An 11416-nucleotide genomic window follows, 5' to 3' on the forward strand; every position below is an offset into this window, starting at 1 on the left:
ATTTTTTTTTTTTAAATTTTTTCTGCAATACCGTGAGTGGCCACTGGGAAGAATTGACTGCGAGGCTCAGTTGCGGAGCCCTATCCAGCTCTTATAATACATCCATGAGTGAAGCCAATACAGAAGTCTCTTAAACCTGCATTCTCTCTAATGGCCATCAGGGGGCAACTCCACTGGCTCCAAAAAGAAGTCCGATTGTGTGAAGTCTATGAGAAAATGACCCTACTTCTCACTTGACTTATTACCTCAGTAAACATTTTCCTAATGAGTTTATGATCTTAATCGCTAGTTTCAAGTCTTTCTCAGTTTTTCTGGTAAGTACATTTTGTATTAATAATTTCAAGCCTGTTTTTCACTTGCGAAATTTAGCATTGGCATTAGCATCATCACAGTTAACTATAGACTCTAAATCCACAATGCTAACCAAGCTAGCAGCTAGCATTAGGGTCAGCTCCACCTTCCCATTTACTGCACTTCAGTGGAGTATTATTTTATTGCAGGCAGAGAAACTATCTAATAATGAAAAGATTTGGATCTTTTGTTCATCAGGTTCGGCCCAAATCTTCAAGAGCTTCAAACGGCCAATTTATATTTTCTAACAGGAGTCCAACAATCTGGAATTTAAGTCTCAGTAATTTTGTAAACTCATCCCCTCATTGTTAACTTTTAGTACCTTCCTATATTTAACAATATTGTAGATTCTGGTTTGCACAGATAAGCGCATGAATGTTGATTTTATTTATATATTTTGCTCCTGATGAGATTTGATTCTCTTCTAGGGGAGCTTTATTGGCTCTGCCTGCACATCTCTTGTGATAGTATAAATATCCCATTTTATATTCTGCCTTCTATTTAATAATTGTGCAAATAAACAAACTTAAACAGTGTGTATGTCAACATTTGAATAATGAAGTAAAAACGAACTTCACATTTCAGTCTGATGATCAGGTTACTCAGACATCTCAAATCACTGGGAATGTTCAAACAAACATATACAAACAAAGCACATCTTGTTGTCAGTGCTGTCAGCAGTTGACAGCCAGTAAACTTGACCCCAAGATGTTTCCATAGCAACGTAATATGAATAAATGTATATAGCTAATAATTACTAGCAATTATTGACTGATCACTTCATACTGATGCAGTGTCTGATCTTACTAGCAGTGTGTAAGATCACCCTGGTAGGTTAACAGACATCAGCTTCTATGACAACACTGATAAGGTCAAGAGTATAATTTCCTCTTTTCAATATCTCACTTATATAGTTTAACATTAAAATCGTCCCACAGTCCAGACAGAAAAATCCAGATGAAAGAAAATCTGAGCTGATTAAAATGTTAAAATGTTCATTTGTATCGATTACTTTCCATTATTACTGTGTGCTCACAAGAAACAAACTTCCCAGCAGCGAATGCTTTGCAGATGATTTACCTCAATGACAGTTTAGGAAGTAGTGAAGCGGTTGTGTAGGTTGTTGAAGATGGTTGATATCACATGACTTCCTGCTGCCACTTTAAACATTGTGGAACAATTGCGCATATGAACATCACTTATTACGCCTCTTCTTGGTACAATTTTTTCTTTTTTTCTTTTGTTTTTACATACACTCTCCAACTCTCACACAACAAACGCATGCAGGGGGGGTGACCTGCATTTTTAGTGACACTTTTTACTCCGTAAGTTGTGTGTGACCAGAAACACTAATATTATGTTGTCAGTATCATGTAGAGAAACTGTGCCCTTACGCTGTGAAAAAAACAGTGAAGAGGTTGATACGTCACTGGTGGAAGTATAAATGGAACAGTGTTAGAAGCGTTAGTGTCATTCTGACCAGAGAAGAAGAGACATTTCTTCTGGGACAATTTTCAGTTAACGATTATCTTGGATACATTTCACAACAAATTCAACCCATTTTTATAAGTTTTCCTTTTTCTATTGATTAACTGGGTGTGTTGAATTTTGACTGGGTGAGTTTTATTAAAATAATTCTGAAACTGTATTGATATGATGCTCAAGGCTAATGTTCATTTTGATGCCTTGAATGCATTGATGTTTTCATTATAATAATTTATGACAGTTATTTAATAATATTATAGTTGCATTTAATTCTATTCAACTTAACTTCTGATGTGAATCATGTTGTTTAATTTCTGTAGTGAGGTGTAGCCCAGTATCAGATTTTCACGTCTGAATGTTGACAACATTTTATGATCCGATATTTATTTATGGAATTTTTTATGGAACTTTTTTGTCATAATAATTTTCTCTCATCATTATACAACTTACTGTGCTAACTTATAGTAGCTTAAAAATCGTGAAATAATTTGGACATATCTTACCACTGAATAGCTCTGGAATATAAAATCTAACCTGCTGTTTTTTTGCATTTTTTGTACAGTGTCATTTATTTTTTTTACCATTTTTTATTTTCTAATTTTTCAAGACGTTGTTCTTTTTAAAGAAATTATACTGCTGTAATTAACAATTATATTATACATGATAATTTATATATGTATTCAGACATTACTGCAGGTGAAAAAGACGAGGAGTTGATGGCTTGTTTACAGCAAGAAAGTTCATTAATTTTGTTTCTTTTAAAGTGAAGGGATACAGTTCCTTTGCTATTTAATCATTTCCTGTAACTTCCTCTTTTTAAACACAGGTACACTTTATAAAGTATTTCCTGTAATCTGCAGATTTACTCATCATGATGAAGCTGATCCTGTCTCTCACTCTCATCTGGACACTCTCCAGCACAGGTAACCTCACTCACTCTTAAAACAGCATTTCTGCAGGTACCTGTCATGTCAAGTAGTTCATAATTCTACTAATTTTTTTACCCCTGCTGTTTGTCTACCAGGTGTTAACCTTTGTTCATGTTTACCATCATCATCATCATCATTTATGTTTTGTTTGTTATATCATCTGTATAGTAACCACAGAAATCTACAAAATAATATAAAACACTAAAAAGACTAATTTGCAACAGCAGATATGTTTAGAAAGAAACTTCATGCTGCGCAGATTTCATTTTTTAATCAGCATAATGAAGAAACATCTTTTATGGATCTATCAAGTTACAAAAAGTTCACTGTCAATATATTTAATTTGTCTTTGCTATGATATTCACTCATGTCAACTAAAGCATGATTAATATTTTATAGTAACATAATTATAGTTATGTTTAGGGACTCAAAGCAATTTCTTAAGATAAGGGAAAGATGATGGTCTCGATTAAATAATAAAATCATCAAAACAGATTTAAAGACCAGGACATATTTACTTTTTCTGTATTGAAACAAAATCACAATCTTTCCCCAAAAATAAGTTTTTCTTTATTGGCCACAGAAATGTCCCAGTTAACATCATTTTACATAGTGCCATTTCATTCTTTAAACATTTTTAGAAAGAGAGATAATGCAGACGTCACCATGACAGAAAACTGTACATCTAAAGGCTGCAGCCATTTAATTTGATGCCTGATTTCTGATATTTAATATATTTGTTAAGAAGAATTTATTGGATTTATTTTGGCTTAAATATCATTCTGTCATTGTGTGTTGTAATTTGGGGTTGTCTCTCATCAGATTAACTTTGCATACTGTATCTGTGTTTATATGACAAACAGGATTCATGTTGATTGTTCAACTCACCTTGATTTATTTCATAAATTGCAGCTGAAGCTGTTAAGTGTTGGGTCGGTTATGGGACTGACACAAATTATCAGACCTTAACTCCATGTAACCCTACTGAGCTGTGTGCAACTGTTGCCTATCAAGGTATCTGTACAAAGTATAAAAATAAAATCAGATTTTTCCTGAATGTCATTCACTTTTTCAGTTTTAAATGGAATTTCTGCATTACGGTGTTCGGTCTGTGTTTCACTTTACAGAACATATGATTGAGTATCTCTCAAAGGACACCGTCAGGTTGTGTTTGCCATCCTCCGTTATCAGTGAAGGAAAGCACACATTTTCATTCAATGTTGGTTTTGCAAGTAAGGCTGCATCTGTTCATGTGTGCAACACAGATCGCTGCAACAGTGAAATCATTCCTTGTAAGTAAAGAGAAAAGTTTCCCTTTTTAAAGACACAAAATCACATTCACATGTAGTATCAGTCTAATGTTGGTCACAGTGAAGAACAATAAGTCACTTTGTGTCTTGTACAGTTTCTGCCATGTCTCCTGTTCTGTTTCAGACCCTCGTGTTCAGAAGAAAAACAACCTGCAGTGTTTCACCTGTGATAATCGTTATTCTGCTGTGTGTGATGAGACAGTTCAGTGTGTGGGAGAGCAGGACCGCTGTGTTAGTGGGACTGGTGAGCCCTCATGATCATTTTGTGCCTCAAAACACATTATTGCTGCCCTCAAAGTGGCCATTTCCTGCTGAATAAATAATAAAAAATAAATAAATAAAAACTGTGGTCTAACAATGGTTTTGTCATCCACAGGTAAAGATCCATATGGCACGGCCCATACCTTTGGTTGTGCCTCTGCAAACCTCTGTGAAGTTGCTCCTCGCTTGGAGCTCTTGCCAGATTGGCTTTTTAAATTCCTTAGTGAACCAAAATGTTGTGGAAGCAGCTTCTGTAACTCAGCCTGGTCTGTCAAACTGAATGTGATCCCTTTGCTGTTTGGACTCATTACTCTTATTGTCTCTTAGAACAAAGATAAAATAGCAAAGGCCATGTGTAGTGTGTGTGAATAAGCCAACTACTTCTATCATCTTCTCATTTACACAGTGTGCCTTTTACATTTTGAATGTTTTAGCTTGGTAAATACTTATTTTAACCATAACTGCAGCATCCCATTAAAAAAAAGTTAGCTAATGGTAATCCTGTCTGGTTCAGTAACAAATATGTCTATTTACATAATGATAACTTTCTTACTAGAGTTATTTCAAGTAACCCAAAGCAGTAGTGTTGTTACTTTATATGTAAGTAACAAGTAGATAATTATTTAGAAGTAAGTGGAAGTATTAGAAGAAGAAGTAGCCATCAAATATGTACTTGCAGTGCAGATGGAAAGAATATCTAATTAGTGAGTAACTTCATGAAAACTCCTAATTCATGAGTATAATGGTTCAGTTCTTCATCCAGTCCTGTTCTCTGCAGCATCATTTCTTGCTTTGATGTAATTTATCAGTGTTATGCTAACGAGACAGCTGCATGTCTCTTTTAATTGCAATAATTCTATGAAGGGGTTGGGCTGGTTGCTTTGGCCGTATGTTTAGGATGGTTGTCCTGCTGAATGATAAAATGTGCTCCAATGAGTTTTGATGCATTTGGCTGAATGTGAGCGCACAGAATGCTCCTGTATACCTCTGTATTCATTCTGTTGATTCTGTCAGCAGTAAAATCATCAATAAATGACAGTGTGCCAGTACTATTGGCAGCCCAACATGCCCAGGCCATAACAAAAGCACCACCATGTTTTACAGATGAGGTGGTAGGCTCATGAGCTGTTCCTTTCTTTCTCAACACTTTATTCTTTTCTTCATCATTGTTATCGTCGTCATTATCATTCTATAGAACTTTGTTCCAGAGGTCTACTGGTTTCTTTTTGTATGTTTTTGCCAACTGCAACCTGTCTGTTTTTGAGGCTTACCAGGGGTTTGCACCTTGTGGTGAATATGGTGAAAGAAACATGTCCGCTTACATCCTGGAGAGCATTCTTGACTTGCTGTGCAGTCATAAAGGGCTTTCTCTTCACCATGCAGATGATTTTCTGGCCATCCACAAGACTTGTGCTCGTCAGTCTACCAGCTCGTCTCTAGTTTTCCTGTGCTCACCTGACTGTTTATTTTGGCAAACCAACTACCTTTGATATCTCTTTGACAGACATTTGCCTTTTTTTCCAGCCTCATTATTATCTTTTTCACTTGCATGCACCTCTTTAACCTTCATATTGACAACTCCTCAAAAATGTTGCCAAATACAATATTTGGCTCAAAATCTGATGATTGGTTGTGTGCTTACATTGCCAGGCCACTGTCAATCAAATGTACAAGACAAGTTTTTGACTGTAAATTCTTTTTAATTATTAATATCTATGTTTGTCTGAACTTTGATGGTTGTTTATTAAGTCATAATTATTCATTGTTAGAGTTGTATTTAAAGAGTAGCTTCATACCGGGCTGAAAGTGTTTCTGCCTGTCTAGATAAAAGTTTCCAGTCTGCAGTGGTGGAGGAAACAAAGCTTTCTGAAGCACCAAATCAATGTGTAGAAAATGATTCACTGTTTGGAAGAATTTGTTATAGTCAAATGACGACATCTGCTGGACAATTGTTGACATTACATGTGAATGGATTAAATCTGAGACCGTGACATAAGACACAGTTTAGAGAGGTCTTGTGATTGATGATTGAAACATTTTGCAGCCTTTGCCTTGAAAGGTTGATACTGTGTCAAGTAGTCTGCTTTTAGTGTAATATCACTAGTCTGCTGCACCTCTGACCACCTAGCAGCACTGATGGGTGTAGTCAGAAATGTGCTTTATTGTAACCACGTCAGTGATGTCACGGTGTACTGACACACCCTGAAATGCATGTCCTCATCACTGCTGCAAGGTGAGAAGTTTTGAGGAGATAAATTGATATTTAAAATTTGAAATGAGCCTTTCAAGAACTTTAAATGTGTCACATTTAGAAAAGAAATACGTTGTGTTATGTGTCTTCACATGTGCTCATCCCACCAGTCACAGTGACACAAATACTATGATAATTATCAATGAAACTTCTTTTAGTCCTGTTTACACTTATGAAGCCCATTTGTTGCTATAAATGGTCTGCAGTTGTATTCATAAACTGCTCCCTGTCAAGGGAGTAGCAGGAGATGGACTCAAATGCAGGAAAAAAAAGAAGCCAGAATGAAATGAAGAACGTCTCTTTAATAAAGATTCAGGCATGCAGACGCAGCAAAACAAAGGATCCAACCAGACTGAACTTAAACACAGGACTGAAATACTAACTGAACTAATGAGGAGATGAGGTGCAGGTGGGGAGAAGGGTGGAGAAACCCAAGTGAGGGGAATGAGGAGATGACACAAGAGAACAGGAAAGAAGCTGGTAGGCTGTGGAGAACACTTGGAAAAGGGCAGGGCTAACGAGGATGATGCAAGGCAGGTGTGGAGGAAAAAGCAGAACAGACACAAGAAAAACCCAAAACAGCAGAAAATCAAGAAACCAGAAAACATAATCCTCTTCATAATAAACCGAAATACATGAACTCGTCTAAGAATATACATGAATACACTTCAATACACAAGTACACTGTAATCTGTAAATCTATTTATTATTTATTTTATCTTAAATTTGTTATTTACAATTTCATGATGATGCAGTTCTGTTCACATGGCACAAAGAGGCTGTAAACGCAAATTATTCAAATCTACAAAAACAAATGCCAAACAAACTCCTTCTTCATAATGTGTTGAGGATGAGTTACAGAGAGTCCAGCCATTGAACAAACATCTGTCAATCTCTGGATAAGAACATCTGATAAATACCCTAAATGTAAATACAGAAGAACTGGAATGAACTGCCTGGTGTATAAATTGCTATGACGTTTAACTGGGTGTGTCAAACTCCTCAGTCACATTTCATAACTAGTGTGAAAGCAAATTTAAGTATCAACTTCAAAGGCCTACTGCCACTCAGTCCAGTTCAACAAACAAGAAAAAAGTCTGAGGGCACCTGGACTGGTGGGGGGACACAGAGCCAGACTGGGACAGAACCATGACACTCTCCTGAAAATAAGAAACATCATCCTGCAACAAGCATCACAAAACATCACAGAGTTCAATAAAAGCAGAGATAAATCAGAAACTGTTTTATTCATATATACATATACAGTAAATTAGAATATCTGTACTATTTAATGATGGTCTCTAGATTTGAAGGTGAAAGATTTTCCTTTTACAATATATGCGTTGTACTCTGGTCCTGGCTTGTTGGAATTTATGTGGGCTGGATACAGTTGTATGCATGACACAATGATAAAAATTTCATTCATTCATTCATATATATCAGAAAAGCTTTATTAGGGTGGTTCATTCATTGTATTAAACAAAAAAAAGCAAACAATTAAAGGTATCCAGATGTTCAGCAGGTACAGGGTCAGAATATGTGCTGCTGCTAAAAACCACTGATTTTCCATGTTTTACTCCATTAAATACAAATTTTACAGACTTCTCATTGTTCTTTTCCAAATTAGACAATGATGTCATTTAACATGTAAATCATATGTAACAAGGAGCAAAACATTTTTCATTAAAATAATGAAAAACACACATTGTTTTGAACTTTGTAAACTATGTAGAGACACACACAGACATGCAGCCTATTCCACTGTCAAGCAGAGATAGATTTCTCTTTTTAGATTGAGTATTTTTTCAAACTAAGGCTGTGGCAATATGTATTAAATGTTAATCGTTAGATTTGTCCAACACATCTAGTCTGATCTAATTAACGTCCTCTAGTGAAGCTGGAAGTTGTGAAGCTGTTTGTTGTGTTTAATACTTTGGATTTTGTCGAGCAAGTTGTTGAATAGCTCTGGAATTTTAAATTAAAGGCAAACTGTGTGGGAATTTCCTAAAAAACACAGTTTGCCTTTAAGTCATTATTTGTGTTAATTTATCATTTAAGTATCTTGGTGTTTACTTGATCTTTTCTTTTAACTCCTAATGTAGCCTACTCCTATTCTGATTAAAGAAACTGCTTACTTACATCATAGCTAAGCTTTCCTGTCTCAGATAGAGAATTGACAGAGTTGTTCTTAATCTATTAAGATGAAAATTGTTTATATGTTTGGTGTTATATGTGCTGATTACATAATCTATGAAAAAATTTATGAAATGTTATTGCTACCAAATCCAGCCCATAAACACACTTGTAGATAAAAACACATGTGAAATACATTTAAATCACAGAGAAGCGGGTCTAAGTGTTAAATCTGACTTCTCAATGTAGTTGGATTGTATCAACTTTGTGGGACAGGATGGAAAAAGCTGATTTCAACAAAACAAAGCTGAATGTGACTAAACTATGTTTATTAAACGAGTCTGAGACAGACTACAGGAAAGACCAGAATGTGCATTTGATCGAAGAAAAATGTATGATTGCTGCAAGCTGCTGCAGCAATGTTATTTTTATTGTAGCGCCACCTATGGGTGAAATTGCATTGGATTATAAATCCTTGTTCAGTGTCCCTGTCTGTGCAGCTTTCCCAAATTAGGTTGGAATTGGATGATGCATTCAAGTTATTTCAGTTATGCAATCATATATATCAAGCATCTTTGATTATCTTGAAAAGTAATACAATGCAAATAAAAAGTGTTATCATTATTATTGTTATTGTTATTTTTATTGTTATTATTATTATACATGCCTACAAAGCTATGGTAACCAATGGAAGGAGGTATTCAAAAGCAAACGCTTGCAGCAATCACACGAATAAACAAAAACTACAATTATTCTAAAATTAAATCATGCAATTATGTTTATGCAATTAATATCTTCAACATCACAAACAGTGATATAACAAATACAGAGTTGACAAAAAGTTCAATGTGTTCAGCAACTTACTGCTCAGTTTGTCTCTGATCAGGAAGGGAGGAAGAGTTCTGCTTCAGTTCCCTCTGCTGCTCCTTATTTATGGTGTGTATAGATTGTACACACACACACACACACACTATTTTTATCTGAACATGTTGTTCTCTCCAAGCAGGTTTTTGATAAGTTCCAATTTGGTTTCAGGGTTTGTGTGGTATTACATCAGATTTATGAGGTTGTGAAAGTCTGAACTGTGACCAACTCATGACCATTAGCAGTTGGTTAGGAATAAATGTATAAAATGTGTATTTTCCTTCCAATTCTCTAGACTAGTAATCTTTTTCATTTAAAAAGTATATTTTCAATCCAGCCTCCTGTTAATTAAGCAGAGCTTCAGGAAGTTACTCTGGATAATCCAAAGAAAACACTGTGAACACTTTTCATTGAAACTTCCTTCTACCAAAGAAATGTATGTTTTTTATTGTATCCACTGTCATTTATCATGATCACAGCAGCCCAGTCATCAGAATAAAATGTTGGTGTTGTACGTTTCTGTGAACCACAGATACATGAATCTCTATGTTTTATTACATATCATGTCAACATTTCTACAATACGTATCATAGGGAAAGTGACGTAGTTCAGATGATCTATAAGAGCTGACTTTCATATGTTGAGGAGGAACGTTGGGCGGTGGTTAGATAGTTAATTAAATAGCAGAAAGTCACAAAAGCAGCAGAGAGCATTGTTTGAGACCACTTCCAGACCACTGTTACACAGAACATTTTTACTGTGGCGTCAAGTTGGGACACTTTTACTGGACATTTTGCACCCGTTTTCCTGGTGACCATACTGGGTATTTTAACATTTTAGCAGAGGTAAAACAAATTAGGAGATTTATGAAGTACCTGACATGACAGGTACCTGCAGAAATGCTGTTTTAAGAGTGAGTGAGGTTACCTGTGCTGGAGAGTGTCCAGATGAGAGTGAGAGACAGGATCAGCTTCATCATGATGAGTAAATCTGCAGATTACAGGAAATATTTTATAGTATTATTATAGTGAACCTGTATTTACAAAGAGGGCGTGACTGGACACTTGAGTACCAAGGGGATTTTTTCATTTTCAAATCAGCAAAATTAATGAACTTTCTTGCTGTAAACAGCTGCAATACACAGTTCAACAAGCCATCAACTCCTTGTCTTTTCCACCTGCAGTAATGTCTGGATGAATACATACAGTTGTATGTAAACACAGCCTCTCTAGGATATGGAAAAAAAAACAATATTTTCTGCAAACATTAATGCATAGTTACTTTTTGTGACATAAATTGAAAAAATAAAATAAAATAAAAACATTTGTGGCATTGCAAAAGTTTGGGCACCATAAGAGCTCTGAATTCTCAGATTATTTTTACAAGGTCTCAGATCTTAATCAGCACATTAGACCTGAGCCATGTCAAGAATTATCATTAGGAAATGTCAGCTGGTGTTTCAAAGCTTAACAAATAATCTGACTCTTCAAATCTTGTGTGAACACTCAGCAACCATGGGTTCCTCTAAGCAGCTGTGTAAGACTGAAAAAGAAAGTTACTGATGCCCACAATGCAGGGGAAAGTTACAAAAAGATAGTAAAGCATTGTCAGGTTGCAGTTTCCACGGTGTGAAATGTATTAAGAGATGGCAGTTTAGGGGAACTGTGGAGGTCAAGATGAGATCTGGAAGACCAAGAAAACTCAGAGAGAACTGCTGGTATGCTGGTCAGAAAGGCAAATCAAAACCCCCATTTGACTGCAAAAAACCTGCAGGAAGATTTAGCAGACTCAGGAGTGGTGGTGCACCGTTCCACTGTGCAGAGATACTTGCA

At 35.7% G+C, this 11416-nt stretch overlaps 3 protein-coding genes across 4 annotated transcripts in view; 2 read left to right on the top strand and 1 right to left on the bottom strand.

Moving 5' to 3' along the window:
- The window catches only part of LOC137187333 (phospholipase A2 inhibitor and Ly6/PLAUR domain-containing protein-like), a 97279-nt gene extending 92305 nt beyond the window's left edge, over positions 1-4974 (top strand). Inside the window, exons 2-6 of the mRNA XM_067596159.1 lie at positions 2697-2759; positions 3678-3779; positions 3893-4057; positions 4200-4319; positions 4452-4974. Of these exons, the coding sequence (XP_067452260.1) occupies positions 2708-2759; positions 3678-3779; positions 3893-4057; positions 4200-4319; positions 4452-4663 (651 nt within the window). The 5' untranslated portion in view covers positions 2697-2707 and the 3' untranslated portion in view covers positions 4664-4974. The remainder of the gene's footprint in view (positions 1-2696; positions 2760-3677; positions 3780-3892; positions 4058-4199; positions 4320-4451) is intronic.
- The window catches only part of LOC137187332 (urokinase plasminogen activator surface receptor-like), a 141053-nt gene that overhangs the window by 53674 nt on the left and 75963 nt on the right, over positions 1-11416 (bottom strand). Inside the window, exon 1 of one of the 2 annotated variants that reach the window (XM_067596153.1) lies at positions 10512-10590. The exons of the other annotated variant lie outside the window; for it this stretch is intronic. The gene's annotated coding sequence lies outside the window, so the exon portion shown is untranslated. Of the gene's footprint in view, positions 1-10511; positions 10591-11416 lie in introns of those variants that run through there. 2 annotated transcript variants of the gene reach the window in all.
- The window catches only part of LOC137187328 (phospholipase A2 inhibitor and Ly6/PLAUR domain-containing protein-like), a 47550-nt gene that overhangs the window by 31962 nt on the left and 4172 nt on the right, over positions 1-11416 (top strand). The gene's annotated exons all lie outside the window — the stretch shown is intronic.

The sequence above is a fragment of the Thunnus thynnus genome, chromosome 8, assembly GCF_963924715.1.
Source record: "Thunnus thynnus chromosome 8, fThuThy2.1, whole genome shotgun sequence".
Classification (NCBI taxonomy): Eukaryota; Metazoa; Chordata; class Actinopteri; order Scombriformes; family Scombridae; genus Thunnus; species Thunnus thynnus.